Genomic DNA, 22,528 nt, shown 5'->3' on the forward strand with positions numbered 1-22,528 from the left:
AAGTATTCATCTGAGGTATACACTTATAGAAAAGAGTGGAAAGAAAAAACAAGCAAAAGGAAAAAGCTATGTACAAGTAGGGAATGATCTTTTTTTTTACAACAGATTCATTGATTTGTGAGAATAAAATCAGGCCTATGAGGCATTATGTAGTTAAACCATTTTTCCCAGTATGAATCAAATTGTTCCAGCTTATGATTAACAGATGCTGTTATCTTCTCCATTTTGTAAATGTCCATTGTAATTTCCATCCATGCATTTAAAGTTGGGCTCTCCTGTGATAACCATTTCCTAGTAAGAGTCTTTTTACCAGCCACCAACAGTATATTCATTAAATATTTATCTCTTTTCAACCATTCTTGAGGTATATATCCAAAATATATGGTCTTACTCTCTAAGGGTATTTCACATTTAAAGATGTCTTGTAGGGCATTGTGTATCCCCCTCCAATAGTTTTTGATAACAGGGCAGTCCCAAAAAAATGATAATGATTTGCATTTTGATTTCCACAATTTCTCCAGCAAACAGGGAAGTTACTATCATAATGAGATTTCTGAGAGGGTGTAATAAAATATCTTATCAAGTCTTTCCATCCAAACTCCCTCCATTTCTGCGAACTGGTACACTTCCATTGATACCTCCATATTGTTGTCCATTCTTCCTCAGATATAATTATCCCTCCTTCCTTTTCCCATTTTGTTTTAATGTATGAAGTCGAATGTGTTTTAAGATTTGACAACACCTTATACATGCTTGAAATGATTCTACTACCATTATCTGAATTATATGCTTTTCTAACTAGCTCTATCAAGCATGTATTTGCCTTGGTTACATTTTTAAGCATTTTACTAACATATTGTCGCATCTGTAAATACCGATAAAAATCTTGTTTTTTTAATAAGTGTTTCTCTTTAAGCATTTCAAAACTGAAGTGTTCCTTCTTTCATTATGTTGCAAAGAACTGTTATTCCTTTAACTGTCCAGTCCTTAAATCTAGCATCCAATTTATTTGGTGTAAAATCCGAGTCATATGCACACCATTTAAGAATTGCAATATCTCCCTGTAGATTATATTCTTTTATAGTAGTTTTCCATATTTTAAGAGTCAATTTCACCCATGGGTTATCAATAGTATTTATGTACCTTTGCAGGTTGTTATCAGCCAAAATTGCTTGTATGGGGATGGGAAGTACCCGCTCCTCAATGTTTTTCCATTGAGCGTCATATGATGGGTTGCACCAACATATCACAGCTCTCAACTGTGCTGCAAAATAATAATCTCTAAGAGAAAGTATGCCCCATCCCCCCTTTTCCTTTGCTAATTGCTAAGTTTTGAGACGAACTCTAGGCCTTTTACCCTGCCAAATATACCTTGATAACATCTTGTTCCATTCATTGAACTGATTTTGATTAACCTCTGTTGGTAGGGTCTGAAAGAGATATGACAGTCTGGGCAGTATATTCATTTTAATAGACTCAATCCTTGAACTGAGACTGAAAAAAGGAATCAGGTTCCATCTTGCCACATCTTCCTTAATTTTTTATATAAAGGCTGATAATTACATTCTGATAATTTTGCCAAATCTTTTGGCATAATGATGCCCAAATATTTGAAAGACTCTGTGTGCCATGCCCAGGGTTATCTACTTTCAATTTCTCTTGGTGGGCTATAGTAATATGAAAGTAATTGGGTTTTATATATGTTGATCTTGTATCCTGATAATTGACCATATTGTTCAAAGGATTGCATCAATTTAGGTAAAGAGTATGTTGGTTGCCCTAGATAGATCAAAATGTCATCCGAATAACTTGCCAATTTATGCTCTGTCCCTTTAATAGTAATTCCCCTGATATCTTCATTTTGTCTGATGTATTGAGCTAATGGTTCCAGATATAACGTGAAGAGTAGCGGTGACCATGCACAACCCTGTCTCATGCCCCTTTCTAGGGTAAGACTATTTGATAAATATCCATTGATTTTAATCCTAGCAGTAGGATTGTCATATAGTGTCTGTATAGTTTTAATAATTGTGTCTTGGAAACCAAATCTAAGTAAAACTCTGTAAAGAAAATTCCAATTAACCAAATCAAATGCTTTTTCAGCGTCCACGCTTATCACTATTGCTTCGATTTTGTTTTTTTGTATATGATCCATAATGTGAAGTGTCCTTTGTATATTGTCTTGTGTCTGGCGTTGTTGTATAAAACCTGTCTGGTCGTTACATATCAGTATGGGTAGAAACTCCTCTAATCATTTGGCCATGATGGAGGTAAATACTCTATGATCTACATTAAGAACGGATATTGGTCTAAATGACCCACATTCCATTTTATCCTTGCCTTCTTTCAGTATAGATGAGATTATCACTTCCTTCTAACTGGGTGGCATTTGTGCCTTTTTTAGAGCCCAGTTCAGTGTGGGGAGTAAAACAGGAATTAACTTGTTTTTAAATTCTTTATACCACTCTGCCGTATACCCATCTGATCCTGGTGACTTGCTTAATTTAAGCCTACTAATTGCAGCTTTTAATTCAACTTCAGTTATGTCAGCAGTCATCGTTCTATTTTGTTCTTCGCTTAAAGTGGGTAACTAGAGAATTCAAGAAGGTGTCAATTTGGGTTATGCTTCCCCTTGGAACTTTGGAATATAGAGTTTTGTGAAACACTTTAAAAGTTTCTTGAACTTCACTTACCGTAGATTTCGCACTACAGAGCGCACCTGATTAAAAGCCGCTGGCTCTAATTTTAGAAAGAAAATCAATTTTGTACTTGTACAAGCCGCACCGGATTTTCGGCCGCAGGTGTCTCACGTTGTAATATGAGATATTTACACAGAAAGATATTACACGTGAGGATTTTTTAACTTTTAATTAAATCCATATGGTAACATAAACAAATACATATTGCAAATGCTTTTTTTCGAACCGTGCCTGTAACGCGGCTACTTTTAAATATACATACGTATCGGTAACACACAAATTACGTTGCGTATACTTTTTTACTGAACAACATTCCAATATCTCCTAACGACTGGTAAAAAATATATATACTGCAGCCTACCAGGAAAAGTTATTGATCGCCTTTAACTTAAAAGCAGCGTTCGCTCAGATCTAATGCCGCTCGCCCCCCACCTTCCCGTTTATCGCAAACCGGTATTTCCCACAAGACGCGGCGAAACCGGGTGTGACGTCATAGCATCCCGGGATGTAGTACAGAAAACAAATATAGTTAAAACACTTCTAACTTTAACTAGAAAATACTAACAAATGAATTACTAAGCGAAAATATTATAAACTAAATAACTGCCATAAAGGCAGCACAATGCTTTTCTTCGAGTGTTTTCCATGTTGATGAGGGTGAGTACAAATGACTGATTTACAATAATTTAATTGTGAAAGTGCGCTTGATTTATCGTACAATTTCATTGGATCTCTGTGAACTACTCATCAATTTTATTGGTCTACTGTTACGAAGCAAAATGTTTTTGGCGGCATGAAAAAAAATCATGCATTAGCCGCACCGTAGTAAAGGCCGCAGTGTTCAAAGCTGTTCAAAATGTGGGAAAAAAGTAGCGGCTTATAATCCGACATCTACGGTAGCTTATTTTTTTATCATTTTCGTTCTTGGGTCCCTAATTCTATGAATTGTATTTTCTGCTATCTTTTTTTCAGTTTCCACACCAGTATTTTCATAGATTTCGATCCACTTTCATAATGTCTCTGTTTCAGAAACATTAAATTTTTCCTGATTTCTTGCGTGGCCAAACTATTAATTTCATTCCTAATTCTTTTAATTTCCCCTAATGCATATATGTCAAACTCAAGGCCCGCGGTGGAATTATCTTTGGCCCGCGAGATAATATCTAATTACTATTAAAGCTGGCCCCAGTAATCGAAGCGCCTATGGCGTATGATATGGCTAATGCTGAGTTTATTCAGGTACCAGGTTTTCAGGGTTTTTAGTGTTTATTCTGCAGTCTTGCTCAGCAGTCTTCTTTATAAGAAATGGAATTTGTAAAGTGAAACACTTTGTAGTTATAGCAGAGACTGAGACACATGAGAGCAGGCTGAAAAAATGGAGGCAACGAAAGCTGCGTTCGCACGCGTCCGACTGATCCGGCCCGCATGAAGCTGCATTTTGCTCAATCCGGCCCGTGACCTAAAATGAGTTTGATACCCCTGCCCTAATGTATCCTGTGCCAAATTCAATTTGTGTTTTTTCTCTAGTTCCTTCAGCCTATTTTGTAATTTCTCTAATGTTTTATTCCTTATTTTTTTCTTATATGAAGATATCGCTATAATTTTCCCTCTTAAGACCGCCATCAGTGTCCCATAAAATGGGAGGTGAAACCTCTCCATTATCATTAAATTCTAAGTAGAGACCAATTTCTTTTTTAATTTGTTCCTTAAAGTACAGATCATTGAGTAGACTTGAATTTAGTTTCCAAATAGTATTCTTTGGTTGTAGGTCAAAATCAACAGATAAATATATAGGTGCATGGTCACTTACATCTATTGTCCCAATTCCACAGGTGTTTGTCTTTGTCTTTTCTAAATGTTATGAAATAGTCTATTCTTGTATATACAGAATGAGGAGCAGAATAATGAGTATAAGCCCTTCTGTCAGGGAAAAGGTCCCTCCATATATCAATTAAACCAACATCCTCAAAAAGTGTATTAACTTTCTTATGTAAAGATTTTGTTTCATAGGTTTTTCTATTGGAAGCGTCTAAGTTTCGTTGTAATTGTAAATTTAAGTCTCCCCCACATATCAGGAGACCTTCTGTTTCCATTACCATAGTATCAGTAATTTTGTGAAAGAAACCAATATCACTTCCCGGGGGTGTGTATATATTCAATAGAGTAACTGAATTTGCGTCTATATTCCCCCTTACCAGAATATATCTGCCCTCTCTATCTCTCATTTCGAACACTTTTTCAAAATTTAGCTTACTTGAGATAAGAATAGCAACCCCTCTCCTATGTCCTGATTTATATGAGGAGAAAAACAAATTAGTGAAGCCCATTCTCTTTACTTTTTTATGCTCATTATCACTTAAATGAATTTCCTGTAAATATACTACATGGGCATTTTGGGTAAAATTCTCTTACATTTGATTGGATTTAATAGTCCATTGACATCAAAAGAAATAAATTTTACCTTGTCCTTAGCCATCTGTATTTATCTGTCAATGTATCATTGAAATTAGAATAAACCTTAATCGATCTACTCCCTGAACAAATAAGAACCAAGAAATGCAAACAATAGCACAAATGGTAACGAACGTGTGATTCCAAGGCTGAGGTCTCTAGTAGATGACCCTGCGTTGAGCTGGAGGAAATGTCTAGCTGTGGGGGATAACCCCTCCTACTTGTGAGTTGAGGGCCCCCATTGCAGTATTCATAAAAGTCAGTGAACAAATCCATTACACAGGAAAGATTTCCCTGTGTACTCCTGCTATATATACATACACACACACACACACACACACTCATATATATATATATATATATACACACACACACACATTCATATATATACACACACACATATACATATATACAAACGTTTGTATATATATTACATACATACACATATATGCACACATATATATTCTCATTTTGGTGGGGAAAAAGAAGTGAGTGAATAAAGAATAACAACTAAGTAATATAAAATCCACATTATAATAAGTATTTCTCGAGATAGGTATATCACCATCTACTTTTGCTTCCGTTTAGCTTCTCAACATTCTTAAAGTTAGCCAAACCTTTTGGCTCTTCTGAAGGGGGTGAGGACAGTCTTTGGGAAACTCCCGGTCTCTTCCTGATATACCTTTCTCGGCCTCCTCCCGTCTCCTGCCTTCTCGACTCTCGCACTATTTCCCAAGCGGAGCGGGATAATTCCTCTGCCAGGCTTTCCCTCGGTTTGGTCACGCTGACGGGCAACCCTCTGGCCTTCATGTCTGTGGTCGCCTCTTCCACTGTCTGGTACAACCACGTCCCGTTGTCATAAAACACTCAAAGTTTAGCAGGGTACGGAGTTTGAAATCTAATCTTGTTTTGCTTTAGTACTCGCTTTACTTCAGAGTATTCTTTATGTTTCTGCAGGACCGTGGGGGGGGGGGGGGGTAATCTTGGTTGAAATATATTACTTTATCGTCTAAAAACACACTCTTCTTACCTCACGCCCTTCGTAGAATCTCCGCCTTGGTGCTGTACTGAAGGAATTTAATTATTATTGAGCATGGCTTATCTTGGGTAGACTTCGGGACTAACGCGCAATGCGTCCTCTCGATTTCCAGCTCCATAGCTGAGGGAAGCTCCAGCGCGTCCCGCAGCAATTTTCCAACAAACTCCGTCATAGATGAGCTCTCCGCTCCTTCAGGAACGTTGTAGATTATGATATTTTTCCGCCCCGATCTTCCCTCCAGGTCCAGCAATTTACCTTCTTGATGATTTAATATTTTTATCGCCTTACTCAGTACTTGTTCAACGTTTTGAACGTGATCTTCCACCTTCTCAATTCAAGTCTCTGCCACCGCTATTTTTTGATTGACGTTGGCAAGCTCTGACTTAATATCATGTAGCTGCTGCTTTATTTCTCTCTGGAACTCCCTTATCTCTTTCAGAATTTCGATCATATTTGCCGCTTCACCTGAACGAGGCCCAGCGTCCGCCTCACTAGCACGCGGTTGGGTAGGAGAGCCACTCGCTGCACTCCTTTTGGCTACAGGCTCCGCAATGTCGCTTTTTTTATTTCCATTCTTTTTCTCCATTCTTGCCCCTCTTTTCAGTTCAAATATTTTTTGAAAAATACTATATTTGATGGGTTAACAGGGCTTAATACGCGTTTTTCCGGAGGAGCTAGTGACTTAAGCTGCCATTCTCGACGATGACATCACTGGAAACCTCAACCTCTGTCTTAAATATACATAAAGACTTGGCAAAGAATTTCAAAGATTCACTACTCTCTGGCTAAAGAAATTCCTCCTCCTCTCAGTTCTAAAAAGACATCCCTTATTCCTGAGGCTGTGCCCTTTAGTCCTAGACTGCCCCACTTTAGGAACTATCTTCTCACATCCACTCTATTGAGGCCTTTCAACATTCAATAGCTGTAAGTAAGATCTCCCCTCATTCTTCTGAATTCCAGTGAGTACAGGCTCGGAGCCATCAATCAGTCCCTTTCATTCCCAGAATCATTCTCGTGAACTTCCTCTGAACCTTCTCCATTATCAGCATGTCCTTTCTTAGAAAAGGGGCCCAAAACAGCTCACAATATTCCAAGTGAGGTCTTACCAGTGCCTTATAAAGCCTTAACATTATATACCCTTGCGCTTATATTCCAGTTGTCACAAAATGAATGCTGACATTGTGTTTGCCTTCTTTACCATTGACTCAACCTGCAAATTAACCTTCAAGGAATCCTGCATGAGGACTCCCAAGTCTCTTTACACCTCGCATTTTTGAGTTTTCTCTCCATTTAGAAAATAGTCTACGCCTTGATTTCTTCTAAGTGCACGACCATACACTTCCTGACAGTTTTCCACTGGCCACTTTTTTGACCACTCTCCTATTCTGCCTAGGTCCTTCTGCAACCTCCCTGCTTCCTGAAGACTACTAACTCTTCCACTTACTTTTGTATTGTCAGCAAACGTGGCCACAAAGCCATCAATTCCGTCATCTGAAGTATTGACGTAGAATGGAAAATGAAGCACTCACAACAGATCTCTGCAGAACAGAATACCACTGGTCACTAGCATCCAACCAGAAAAGACTTGCTTTATTCCTATTCTTTGCTTCCTACCAATCAGCCAATGCTCTACCTTTCCTGTAAGACCAGGTACTCTTAACTCGCTAAGCAGCCTCAATGTGGCACCTTGTCAGAGGCCTTTCTGAATATCCTGATTAAAAAGCGTCCACTGATTCTCTTTTGTCTATCATGCTTGTTATTTCTTCAAAGAATTCCAAGAGATTTGTCCGGCAATATTATCCATAAGGAAACCATGCTGACTTTGGCCTATTTTATCAAGAGCCTCCAAGTCTTCTGAAACCATATCCTTAACGATCAACTCCAGCATCTTCCCAACCACTGAGGTCAGACAAACTGGCCTATAATTTCCTTTCATCTGCCTTTCTTTACTTTCTTGAAGAGTGCAATGCCATTTGCAATTTTTCAATGCTCTGGAATGTTTTCATGCGCAACAGTCTCTAATGTTTGGAGAAATGGTGCAAAAAAAATGACCTGCAGCTCTTTAGGTGAAAATACACTATTATTGAGAGAGGTACGAGGAGAACGGTCATACTGGTTCAAGCTGACAGGAAGGTGAAAGCAACTCAAATAACCTTGTGGTACAACAACGGTGTGCAGAAGAACATCGCTGAATGCACAACACATCAAACTTTGAAGTGGGTGGGCCATAGTAGCAGAAGACCATGGACATAGAATCAGTGACCACCTTATTAGGTACACAAGGTACCTAAAGCAGTAGCTATCGAGTATATTCATAGATCTTCTGTACCTTAGAAGAGTTTTCAGCATATCTATACCAGTACAATTTTGCCTTTCACAGCCAGAGTCCCAAGCCAGATTGAAGTTGTTCTGCAAATACAGATTTGTCAGGAAATCAAGGGGCGTTGATACAACAATTAAGTCACCAGGTTTCCTAAATAATAGTGATGACACTTCCAAAGATGTACTTCTGGCTGTAAAGCATCTTGACATTGTGAAGTCCAACAGAACACAAGTTCCTCTGATTGAATTATAAGCTGGGAAGATGATATGGATAGGATGGGTTGAATCCGTAGAATGGGTTGAAAGCAAGAAATTTCAGGTCAAGATGGCGTCAAGCTGCTGAAGCTTTTGTCGAGTGTATGGTTCAAATTTAGTTGTTTTTTTAATTTTGTAGGGGTGGTTTTGGGGTCAGGTTAGGGCTTAGGGATAGGGATGTTGGGGGTTTGAAGGTCAGATTAGGTTTTGAGGACAGGAACATGCAAGAGTTAAAGGTCTAGGGCTTAGCTCTGCACTCCACATTCAAAGGCCAGTGATGTGGATGGGTGATGGGGGACATCTGGAGTCCAGGCTTCTGCTCTGCACTTGAAGGCCAGTGATGTGGTCATGTGATGAAGGGCATCTGTGGATGCTGGCCTGGTAAGCGCAGTAGACGAGGACCAACAAGGATGCAGGCTTGTGGCCTACCAGGTCAACTAGTCCCACAAGGTCAGTGGGTCATGTGAACAGATGTCTTGCAAGCAATGGTAGCAAGAGCTTGTGGCTCCCTAGATATACAAATTGGTGCCTGGAGTTCATGATCTGGAGTTTAGGGTGCTGTCATCAGTTAGTCCTGGGTTGATACCGAAGATTGTTTGGAAGTCTGGAAGTTGAAACCCAATGGCCAAAGCCCTGGGTCTATGAGTCTGTTGTCCACTGGGGATATTGGGGACCTGTTTTCCACGAGTCTGCTGGAGGCCTGGAGGCCTTTCCTGGGGTTGGAGGATTGTCTGTGAGAGTATCTGGGTGGTGTTGTTGTGTTGCCTGTTGTTTTTTATGTTTCTCTGCTGACCATTGTGGCCAAGCTATGATGGCACTGGAATGTGTGACAACACTTGTGGGCTGCTCCCTGTACATCCTTAGGTAATGCTGGTTTATGCAAAAGGTGCATCTCACTGTGCGTTTCGATGTATATGTGATGAATACATGCATCTGAACGTGAAAATTTTAAAATTATGATGCAGATGCCGACCTTGAAATTATTGCTAGCATCGCTTACTAGGACCTTTATGGTTGATTGAAATAAAATGGCATAACATCTTCACCACCACAGATAACCTACTGAGATTCCCTGAAACATTACAATGAAAGCCAAGAAATCTTGGTGCAGCATGTAGAAAGATTAGATTGGAATCAGCCTGTGAAAGTGCAACCTCCTGAAACACAGTATGACCATTTCTGGTCTTAATTGTTCTACCATTAAAAACCAAACCTTTACTGCAAAGGTCTAAAGCTACCCTCCAAGATTATCTACCTATTTGCCTCTCTTTTCTCTTGAAATCTTAAGACCGATCTTTCTGAATTCCTTTTTTTGTCATTTTCCCTAATTTCTCAAGTGGTTTAATTTAAATTGATAATATAATTGAGAGGCTCCATGAGATGTTCAAATGTGTTAAAATTTTAGTGAATTACAAGTTGTTGCTCAACTTCATTTAGAAGTTAATTTCATCTATTTATCATTTCATGCATAATGTATTTCCTAAAACTAGTTCAACTCTTTCTACTCTTGCAATATTTTCCTCCTTTCTTTCATCAAGAAGCTAAATTAGGATTAATATGTAATAGCATAAAAACTGCGGATTTGATTCTGTGAGGCAAAATTGCTGGTATTTGATTTTGCAAGTGCAGACAAGTTTAGAACTCTCATGTGAATCTCGATGTCCTGAACTTGTTGGCCAAGCATGATGGCAATTTCTTGGCTGCACTCAGCTGTTAGACTGTATGAAGCAGAAATGTGGAGCAGGAGCTTGCTGGAATTTCCCAGCTGTTATCTCTGGACAGAGATGCTGAACCAGGATCTGAAAGCTTATTTGTTTTAATGGAGATTTCACGGGTATGCGGAAGAGCAGTAACAATTTAAATTAATAATTTAATTTCACTATTTGTGTCTGCGGTAATGTTTTAAATTGTTTCATAGAATTTTGAATTATTTTATTTATTAATATTTTATAAACTATTTTTAATGCTTATTTCACTTTTTCTAGTTTTAATTATGTTGAAAGGCCTTATCTTTAAGAAGAATTTGAAACAAAAATGACAGCTTTGACAAATAGCAAACTTGGGGGCTATTTTTTAATGGTCAAAGCTCGCAGAGGTAGTGGGTCTTGTTCTAGACCCTGACACCGAACAGCCTCACCATTCAGCTCACAGACAGTCTCAGTAGAAGGTTACCTTTCCAGATGCAGAAAATATAGGTACATGATATTGATGTAGTTCAGCAAGGAACAAGGACACTTAAATCAAGACCTATATTATAATTAATAATGCAATGTACTGCACAGTAGCTTTGAAAGTGCTAGATAATTTACATTAATTTTCACAATATAAAAATATTTTTTAGTTTATAAGCTAATAGCATGGAAAGCAATTTTCATTAACTAAGGTTATGCTGGAGGTGTCTCACAAAGCACATTTTCATGAATATTCTCAACTACTGTTCAAACCCTAACTCTTATTTATAAAAACTTAAATCATGCTCTAAAGAATTTCCTGAATTACCACAGCGCCAACATTGAACAAGAGACCAAACTAAACCACTTAAATTAATTTGGTGTTATATCAATTGTGACCAAATCATTGTCTTTGTCAAAGAGTTTTAAAGCTAATTAGGCACAATGATTGACATCATTTTCTAAGTTCTAAAATGCATAATTTGTAATTATTTCTAAATCTGAAGGCTAAACATTAAACTACACATGCAGATCCATCACGAGGAAATCTGCAGTTGCTGGAAATTCCAGCAACACACACAAAATGCTGGTGGAACACAGCAGGCCCTGACGAAGGGTCTCGGCCCGAAACGTCGAAAGTGCTTCTCCCTATAGATGCAGATCCATTACCTAATTCTCCTATTACCCTGTCTACCATCCTACTCTAGCAGAGCTTTGGAATATGAGAAGAATAGAGATTTTCAGGACTGTTCGGTGGGTTCCAAACATCGTGAGAGGTCGTTCATTGGTGATGCAGTGCGAGTTTAAAAAGAGCTCCGGTGCTTTTGGAATTTTTAGCAGGTTACAATCATAATGATCCATTAGGCACTCGGCAGGGGCCAATTAAAAAGAAGCAAGGTGTAAGCAGAGTGGCCATTGTGGGAGTGGCTCTTGTGTAAATGGACAGTGTTAGATTGGGCAGGCTTGGGCAAACACAGGTGGAGTTTCTAAGTAAGTTGTTTTTTTCCTGTTAGTACATATCTAGTGTGCCAAGAATGGGTCCAGAGTTAGTGTTATGTTCCTTATATGAAATGTGATAATTTTGGGAGACCTCCAGTCTTCCTGATAACTACACTTGCACGAAGTGCACCGCTCCTTGGAGGCCACAAAGGAACTGGAACTGCATCTGGATGACCTTCAGCTCATACGGGAAAATGAGGAAGCGATAGATAAGAGCTACAGGGAGGTAGTCACCCTTAAGTTTCAAGATGTAGATACCCAGGTGACTGTCAGGAAAGGAAAGGGAATAGGCAGTCAGTGTACCCCTATGGCCATGCCCCTCAATAGTAAGTATGCTGCTTTGGATACTGTTGGTGGGGGGGGGGGGGGGGGGGAGACGACCTACCAGGGGAAAACCACAGCGACCAGATCTCTAGCACTGAATCTGTGTCTGTGACTCAGAAAGGGATGAAAAAGAGGAGTACAGCAGTGATAGGGGATTCCATAATTAGAGAAGCAGACAGCAGATTTTGTGGACATGCAAGAGACACCTGGATGGTATGTTGCCTTCCAGATGCCAGGGGGTCAGGGACATCTGGAATAGGGTCTGAAGCATTCAAAAGGGGAGGGTTAACAGCTGGAAGCCATGGTACATATATTGATAACAACAGCATAGATAGGAAAAGGGAGGAGGACCTGATGAGAGAATACATGGAGTTAGTTATAAAGCTGAAAAGCAAGATTTTCAGTGTAAAAATCGCTGGATTGCTGCCTGTTCCATGCATCAGAGAGGGAAAGAATAGGATGATTTGGCAGAAGAATGCATGGCTGAAGAATTGATGCAGGGGATAGGGTTTCAGATTCAGGATCATTGTGATCTCTGCTAGGGAACATATGACCTCTTACACCTGAACCCGAGGGAGAAAAATATCCTTGTGGGTAGGCTTGCTGGAGCTGTTGGGGAGGGTTTAAACTAATTTGGCAGGGGGGTGAGAACTAGCGTCATAGGGCTGAGAATGGAGCTGTTGGTATACAGTGTGTAGTGAGACTGCGAGTAAGGACAGATAGATGATAGAGCAATTGCAGTCAGTGGAATGAGTTAAAGTGTATCTGGGGACCAGAATTGAAAAGGGTGGTAAATACAGACATGGAAGTGTTATACTTGAATGCACGTAGTACATGAAATAAGGTAGATGACCTTGTAGCAGAGTTAGAGGTAGCAGGTATGCCATTATGGGCATCACTGAGTCATAGCTGAAAGGAGATCATTGTTAGGAGTTTAAAATCTAAGGAAAGAGTTAGATCACTTGTACCAAAAGCACAGAGGGGGTGGGGTAGCTCTGTTGGTCAAAAATAAAATCAACTCTTTTGAAAGAGATGACATAGGATCAGAATATGTAGAACCCCTGTGTATAGAGTTAAGAAATTGCAAGGGTATAAAAACCCTGAGGAGAGTTATATAAGGTAGCCAGGATGTGGGCTACAAATTACAATGGAAGACAGAAAAGGCATGTCAAAAGGGCAGTGTTGTGATAGTCATGGGGGATTTCAATATGCAGGTAGATTGGGAAAATCAGGTTGGTGCTGGTGAGATCAAATATGAAGGCAAGTAAGCCAATAATATAAAATAGGATACAAAATGATTTTTCAGATAGATGAGTAAAAGATAGACAAGAGTGGATATTGGACTGCTGGAAAATGACACTGGAGAGGTAGTGATGGTGGACAAAGAAATGGCGAATTCACTTAACAAGCATTTTGCATCAGTCTTCCCTGTGGAAGACACTAGAAGAAAGGCAGAAATGCGAGAGTGTCAGGGGGCAGAAGTGAGTGTTGTTGCTATTACTAAGGAGAAGGTGTTTGCGAAGCTGAAAAGTCTAAAGGTACAGCAGATAAGTCACCTGGACCAGATGCACTATACCCCAGGGTTCTGAAAGAGATTATGGAGGGATTAGTAATGATCTTTGAAGAATCACTAGATTAAGTAATGGTTCCAGAGGACTGGAAAATGGCGAATGTCACTCCACTCTTTAAGAAGGGAGAGAAGCAGAGGAAAGGAAATTATAGGCCAGTTAGTCTAAATTCAGTGGTTGGAAAGACATTGGGAGTCTATTAATAAGGGGGAAGTTTTAGGATACTCAGAGGCACATTACACCCCATACTCAGCGAGTGAAATCTTGCCTGAAAAATCTGTTGGAATCCTAGAATCTGAGCAATTTGAGGAAATAACAGGCAGGATAGACAAAGGAGAGGCAGTGGATATTAGCATTCATTTCGAGAGAACTAGAATTCTGTGTTTCCTATAGCGGGAGAGTTTAGGACCAGAGGGCAGAGCTTCAGAAGAGAGGGACATCTATTTAGAGTATAGATGAGGAAAAATGTATTTAGTCAGATTGTGGTGAATCAGTGGAACTCATTGCCACAGAAAGCTGTAGAGGCCAAGTCATTGGGTATACTTAAGGCAGAGGCTGATAGGTTCTTGATTAGTCAAGACATCAAAGGTTATAAGGAGAAGGCACGAGAATGGGTTTGAGAGGGATAATAGATCAACTATGATGGAATGGTAGAGCACTTGATGGGCTGAATGTCCTAATTCTGCTCCTATGTCTAAGGTCTTATGGTCTTAAGAAAGGAGAGGAAGCCCATACAGTTACTGGGAAGACATGCAAACTCCACTTAGACACTGTTGAATGTCATGATTGAACCCAGGCTGCCTGAGCCGTGAAGTAGCTACACAAACCACTGTGTATCCAGGGACTGAGCATCTGGCAACTATCATAAAACTCAAAGGCCATCATAATATCCGAATATAACGTGTGTCAGCAACGCGATGGCTGTATTGTTGATCTTTTGACTGAGTAATACATTAACTGCTGAAAAATTAGCTACATTGTTTTGTTTCTGACATTTTTAAGATCATTGCAATGTGAGAACCAGGATGTACGGAGGTCACAAATAAATGAAATAATTTGTTGTGTAAAGACAGAGAAGCATAAGACCATGAGAGAGCCATCGCATTATTTCACTAAAGATCTACTTTTGAGCTTAATATTACAGCCCATTGTGTACTTTCGATCTGCCATGATGAAAGCTTGGCTGCTCATTTAGCAGCTGGGAAACAGACACTTGGTATATTTATTAACATAACATTTAATATACTATGAAACACTTCTTGTTCTAGGTAAAATAACCACTTCTATAACTGTCACTGGTGTGATATGTGTGAGTTAAGATTTATCTACTTTTTCTTTAATTGCATATATATAACAAGTGACAAATAGAAGCATACCTTCCTATAATATTTTTGACGATAACTGTCAGATATAAGTATAATTAGATTACAGTGACTGATGGTCATCATACATCTGACAATTTACCAGCGACCTACATGTAAAATGTTATGTGTGAAAAGAGAAACTTACTGGAACTAAGGCATTATTTTCACGCAGGCATGCAGTCTGAAGTTCTGATTTAAGAGCCCCGATGTGCTTTTGATGTGAAGTGACTTCTGCTTCCAGAGCAGCAACCCTGGAGCTAGCCAGCTGGTAAATATCCATAAAAGTCTGGGTTAAGTTCTAGCAAACAGAAAAATAAAGCAAAGTAGTTATCAACTATGACTAAGCTTGGACAGAAATATTTCAGAGCATCTGGTACACCATATTGAAGTGACAGGCTTTAGAAAATAATTCCACCCTGAGATGGAAATTTTAAATAACACTGGTTTGCTAATCTCCATTGTACTTATCATATAACTTTTCCTATAAACAATGTTCTGTATTTTTAAGTGTTCTTCTGGTATTCCAGGTGTAATATAATATGGATTTGTCAGGGGTAAGGAACCCATAATATTTTGATAAACTGTTTTAACCAAAAATCTTATATGAATAGTGAGACATAGTATGTCTAAATATTTTAACATCCTTACGTTTTCTGTAAAGCACTTCTCAGAATATTTTTTTCTCAGTGCCACTTATGAAGCTGAGTAAATTATTACCTTTACAGTGGTATCCAGGTCTCTGAGAGGAGCCTAACTATACACTAGAATATAACAGGAAATAAAAATATTGTGATGCTCCGGGGGTGGGAGGGAACCTCGCCCCAACATTCCTAGCGGCCAGCACTATTTATTGATCTTGTTTTAAAATGTGTTCATGGGATTATAGTGAGACATTCAAGTTCAATGGTAACATTTTAGCTTGGGTTATACAGTTATTTGCTTGGGTGTTTGTGAGTCACCCTGACTCCAGCTGGGGTGTGTAACAATCATCTCCACTGTCTATATTGACTGAGTAGGTTCTCACCAAGCGACAGTGCTCTGTCGCAATGAAACCGGCTGTTGAGATAGACGAGCTCTTCTCTTCTGTCATCATGGACTGAATTCCCGTCATAATATAAATCACTGAAGTAACTCCACCATGGACAGTCCCAAGCCTGGCTGTAAAAGGGGGAGGATTGGGGATGGGGCTAGCCATCCCATCCCATAAAAACCCAGACCTACTGAAACACCAGCAGAAGCTCCAAAGACCTCATCCCTGGGAGAGGAAGGATCGTTGAAGATGAGCTCCACCTGGGGACAACATGGACAGGATGTTCTGGTGAGCTACTGTCAGCAGCCTATACTCATGTAGGGGCTTAAGAAAGTAACCACAGAAGTGAGTCAAAATGGTAACTTAATATTCACTCAAAGACTGAAAAAATATAGTAGGATTAATGGAGTTCCTTCTAACAAGTAAACCACACTTCTCTTGTCAAAGAAATGCGTTCCCATCAAAGGTCCCCTTCCCAACATATTAACAGCATATTTTACTTTCAGAGTCTTGCTTCGTACCAATGAGATTTTGTTGTTTGGTGCCCTTCCCAGCCTAATTATTGGTACGCCATCATTAATGTTCTGCATTTGAAGTCATGCACCATCATGGTAAAACTTGTTTAGGTTGTATATGCTTTGGCTATGCCACATAGTTAACACAATCTCAGCATGCAGCTTGGAATAATTAAAGGAAGGGATGGCAATTCAAATTTAACCTGGGAACACTAAGCTTGGAAACAGGAATTTGTGGTATGTTCTTTTTTGTCTCTCTTGCCTGTGTCATTGATTTTGTGGAGCAATTTAATGGATCCAATGACGGTGCATTTTTTCCATAGCTTTCTTTCATCTAAGTATTTATCCATTTTTCTTTTGCAAGTTACCAATAAATCTGCTTTCATCATCCTTTCCTGCAACACACTCCAGGTCACAACATGGGTAAAAATGTCTTTTGGTGTCTCATTCTTTTACCAGTTACCTTAATTCTGTATTCCTCCCACTCCCAATTACTGACCTGTATACTACTAACAACAGTTCTTATTTATTTACTCCATCAAATGCTTCTGGAGGACAATCCAATTTTCTCCAGTTCCTCTAAATTACACAGATTCCTCATCCCCCATTCTATTTCAGTAATGCCTTCTGTAGTGTAGTAAACTCTCGACATTCTTCCTAAAGTGTGGTGTCCAGGACTGAACACAGAACGCCAGCTGAGAGCAGTTTTAATGAAAGATATAGAAGCTGAATTAGACCATTCAGCACATGGTGTCTGCCCTGCCATTCCATCATGGCTGATTTATTATATCTTCCACAGATTTACCATTCTCTGACTAAAGACATTTTCCTTCATCTCTGTGCTAAATGGAAGTCTCTCAATTCTGAGGCTGTGCCTTCAGACCCTAGACACCCCACAATAGGAAACAACCACTCTATCTATGCCCTTCAAAATTCTTAGAGCATAACAGATAACCTGCTTAAACATTAATACTGTTTTTCTCTCCAAATACATTACCTAGCCTGCTGAGTACCTGCAGGATTTTTCTGTGTTTATTTAGCTCTCCTGCATCTGCAATATTTAACATAATCCACTGGCTTCTGGGCTGTTTGTTTCTAAGTGCTTTTCAAGCAGCCTGCTCTAACATCAATGTTTTGGCGTTGCACGTCAAAACAACACAGAAACAGGTCTTTTGACCCAACTGGTCCATGTTGACCAAGATGCCCCATCCAAGCTAATTCCACTTGCCAGTGTGTTATGAGACCTTTTAAACCTTTCCAACTGTCTTAACAGTTGCAATGTATCTGTTTCAACCACTTCCTCTGGCAGCTGATTTCACATGCACACAGTGGTCACTTTATTAGGTATCTTCTGTATCTAATAAAGTGGCCACTGTGTGTATGTTCATGGTTTTCTGCTACTGTAACTCACCCACTTCAAGGTTTGTTGTGTTGTGTATTCAGAAATGCTTTTTTTATACCACTCTTGCAGCATGTGGTTATTCGATTTACTGTTACCTTCCTGTTTGGACATTCTCCCCGACCTCTCTCATTAAGAAGGCATTTTTTGTCCACAGATCTGCCACTCATTGTTTTGTTGTTTTTTGCACCGTTCACTGTAAACTCTAGAGACTGTAATATGTGAAAATCCCAGTAGATCAGCAGTTTCTGAGATACTCAAACCACTCCATCTGACACCAACAATCATTCCACAGTTAAATCATACAGGTCACATTTCTTCCCCATTCTGATGTTCAGTTGTTCAGACCAAACCGTTTGACCACGTCTGCATGCTTTATGCATTGAGTTACTGCCGCATGATTGGCTAATTAGATATTTACATTAAGAAGCTGGTGTACCAATAATGAGACCACTGACGTTCCATAAGTTCCATTACAACTTTTCCTTTTCACTTTAAACCTATGCCTTCAAGTTGTTGAAACTCCAACTCCGGAAAAAAGACTACGTTCACCTTATCTCTGTCCCTCATGATTTTATACCCATCTAGAAGATCACCTCTCAGTCTACAAAGCTAGGGATAAAGTTTTATTTTGTCCAACCTCTTCCTATAACTTAGTCCCTCAAGTTCTGGCAGCATCGTTGTAATTTTTTTCCTACACTCTTTACAGTTTAATAAAATCCTTCAAATGGCAGGGCAACCAAAACTGAACAGAATACTCACCAGCACCCTGAACTCCCAACTTTTATTCTCAACGCCTTGACTTATGAAGGCCAGCAAGTCAAAAGCCTTCTTCACCACCCGGTCTACCTGTGACTTTATTTTCATTGAACAATATACTTGTACTCCAAGGTCAATCTGGTCTATACCACTCCTCAGTCCCTGCCATTTACGGTCCAAGTCCTGTGTAGATTTGACATGTAAAGATGCAATACCTTTCACTTGGCCAAATTAAACTTAATTTGCCATCCCTTGGCCCAGTTACTCAGCTGATCAAGATCACCCTGTAATTTTTGATAACCTTCTTCATTGTCCACAATCCTACCAATTTTAGTGCTATCTGCAAATTTACGAACCATGCCTTATGCATTCTTATCCAAGTCATTGATAAAGATGACAAACAACAATGGTCCTAACAAAAAGCCCTGGGGAACATTAGTAAGTTATGGACTTCCAGTCTGAGATGCAACTTTTTATTTTCTACCAAGAAGCTAACTGTGTATCCAATTAGCCAGCTCTCTCCAGATTCTATGCTACCTAAATCTCCAGAGCAACTTACCATGTGAAACCCTATCAACACCCATAAAAACAACCTCTACTGCCCTACCCTCACAAAGCTACATCAAAATAAAACTCATTCAAGATCATAAGACATGATCTCCCATACACAAAGCCATGGTAGCTACCCGTAATCAAACCCAGCCTTTCCAGATACGGGTATATCTTATCACTCAGAATCCTCTCCAGTAATTTGCCTACCATAAATGTTAGACTTACTGAATTATAGTTTCCTGCTCTTTCTTTGCCACCTTTCTTAAATAAAGGCACAACATCCACTACCCTCCTGTCTATCATCACCTGACTTGTAGCTAAAGATGATGCAAATAGCTCAGCCAGGGCTCCCACAATTTCTTCTGTGGCCTCCCACAGTGTTCTTGGATAAATCTGGCCAGGCCCTGGAAATTTGTATAGTTTCGTATATTTTAAGACATTCAGCACCTTCTCTATTGAAATGCAGACTACCCCCAAGATGTCCCCACTTACCTTTCCTAGTTTTGAAGTCTTCATTGTCTTTCTTCACAGTAATAACAGAGGACAAATATTCATTAAGATCTTGCTTATCTCCTGCAGCTCCATGAAAAGGTGTCCCCTTTGGTCTTAGGAGAACATATTCTCTCTCTAGTTAATCTTTCTCACTGAAAATAAATATCTTTGGATTTTCCTTAATCTTCTCTGCCAGATTTATTTCATGCTTCTTTCAGTTCTCTCCTTACTTCCTCTTGAGTACACATCTGTATCTCTTATACTCCTCCAAGGATGAACTTGATTCCAGCTGCCTGTAACCGACCCATGCCTCCTTCTTTTTCCTGTCCTGGGTCTCAATATCCCTCATCACCCAGGGTCACCTACCCCTACCAGCCATGGCTTTCACTCTAACATAAAAAGGGAGACCCTGTCTCACCTTTAAAAGCCTCCCACAGGCCTGTGGATCTCTTACACTCAACAACCTACTTCAATCAAGCTTTGTATATTCCTATCTCATATCTTTTGAATTTGTTTTGCCCCTATTTGTAAAGCTAACCTGTGAACCAGTTCTGTCTCTTCCCTAACCATTTCAAAACTGTTACTATTATGGTCACCCTCATTCACCTCAGCCACTTTTCGCACCCTATGGTCTAACTTTGCCCTTTCCCTGGTAGGACCCTCAATATATTGTCTAAGGAACGTTTACTGAACACACTATATTAGGAAAGTTAAAATCCCCTACTATGGCAACCCTATTATACTTACAAAGCTGCATCACACCCCTGCATATTTGTTCCTGTAAGTCCTGTTGACTATCTTGGGTTTTATAGTACAATCCCAACAGTATGATAGTCCCCTTTTTATTTCTTAGCTCCACTCATAAAACCTCATTGCTTGATTCTTCAGTAATTTCATCCCTAACCCCAGCTATGATATCATCCTTAATCAAAAATGCAACTTCCCTTTATCTCTTTTCACTATCTCTATCCTGCCAGAAGCACCCATATCCTGGAACACTAAGTTGCCAGTCCTGCCCCTCCCTTAGCCATGTTTCCATAATGGCTATAATATTGCAATCCCATATAACTATCCAAGCCCTTTCATCCACCTTAGCTGTCTTGCACTGTAATAAATGCAATTTAATCCAATGGAAACTTTCCTTGCTCCCTGACATCCTCCTGCCTGTCATGCCTATTCAACTTGATGTGACTGATATCTACATCATTTTCCAGCCTCTCCTTTGCCTCTCTGATGCCTGAGATCCCCCCTCCCCTGCCAATCTAGTTTAAACCCACCCAAGTAGCACTAGCAAATCTGGCTGCCAAGATATTGGTTCCCCTCCAGTTCAGGTGTAATCCATTTCTCTTGTACAGGCTACCTCTGCCCAGAAGAGATCCCCATGGTCTAAAAATCAGAATCCCTGCTGCCTACACCAGTTTTTCAGCCATGCACTCTTTGGCGAGATTCTCACTAGCATGTGCCACTGGAAGTAATCCAGAGATTACTACCCTGAAGGTCCTGCTTTTTAAATTCTTCTCGAGCTCTCTTTATTCACTCTGCAGGACCTCATTCCTTTCTTTAATATCTAATTTGTACAAACATATACAACAACATCTGGCTGCTCACCTCCCCCCTTGAAAATGTTCCTTTGTCACTCTTTGCAAGACCTTGGGATCAGGGTGGCAACATAACCAGTGTGGAGCTCTTCCAACTCCTGCACCTTTTTAAAATTTCACTATTCAGTTTTTGTTGCATATCCTTATACTTTCTTTCAAAAAAGAACTTAAGGTATCTATGTTAAAATCCATCTACAACATGTGCCCATTTCACTAGACCTTGGAGATCTGGTACTACCATCCTTGTTGCTTACTGCAGTTTACAGTTCTGCATCAACATCATCAACTTTTGGAATGATACTCTGTTGAAACCATAAAAGAAAACGATGTGAATGCCTCTGGTAGCAAAATTTAGTTAGTTATCTTCCCTTACAGCCCCTTATAGACCATATTGTACACCTCATTCACAACCACTGGCCATGTAAATGCTTATGTCAAAATGGAATCATTGTCTAGGTGAGTTCTCATAGCCTTTCAAACCTCATAGAACACTGTGCTCAAGGGTGTATATATATATCAGTATATAGCACAGGATATGTCACTTACCCACTTCAAACATTTGGCTGACAAACATATCTTTGTATTTAGGTTGTGTAAATGCAACCCACATTTGCTAAATCACCTATTTAAAGAGATTCCTCCCTGAGGGCACACTAAAGTGAAATAGAAGATGACAGTGAAATCTGACTAATCAAATCAATGGAGAATCCACACTGGTACCTTCCAGACATACACAAGGCACATGTGCAGCATTTTTCATAAAATGGAAGTAAGACTTAAGTTTCACAAAGGAAGGCTGGAGATGACAGTTACTAAGAGTGACTGGTGAATGATGTCCAATGCCCAACTGACTCAGCCTAGAAATGACTGGCTACTGAGAGCATAATTCAAAGTAAATTTGTTATCAAAGTATATATATGTCACCATATACAACCTGTGACTCATTATCTGGCAGGCAATCACAGTAAATATAAGAAATAAAATAGAGTCA

At 39.5% G+C, this 22,528-nt stretch overlaps 1 protein-coding gene across 3 annotated transcripts in view; it reads right to left on the reverse strand.

Annotated features, from left to right (window-relative positions):
- LOC140729194 (coiled-coil domain-containing protein 171-like) overlaps positions 1-22,528 on the reverse strand; it is a 417,526-nt gene that overhangs the window by 41,551 nt on the left and 353,447 nt on the right. For 2 of the 3 annotated variants that reach the window (XM_073048682.1, XM_073048684.1), the window contains exon 24: positions 15,338-15,490. The exons of the other annotated variant lie outside the window; for it this stretch is intronic. In XM_073048682.1, the coding sequence (XP_072904783.1) occupies positions 15,338-15,490 (153 nt within the window). The remainder of the gene's footprint in view (positions 1-15,337; positions 15,491-22,528) is intronic. 3 annotated transcript variants of the gene reach the window in all.

Source organism: Hemitrygon akajei, chromosome 6 (genome assembly GCF_048418815.1).
Source record: "Hemitrygon akajei chromosome 6, sHemAka1.3, whole genome shotgun sequence".
NCBI lineage: Eukaryota > Metazoa > Chordata > Chondrichthyes > Myliobatiformes > Dasyatidae > Hemitrygon > Hemitrygon akajei.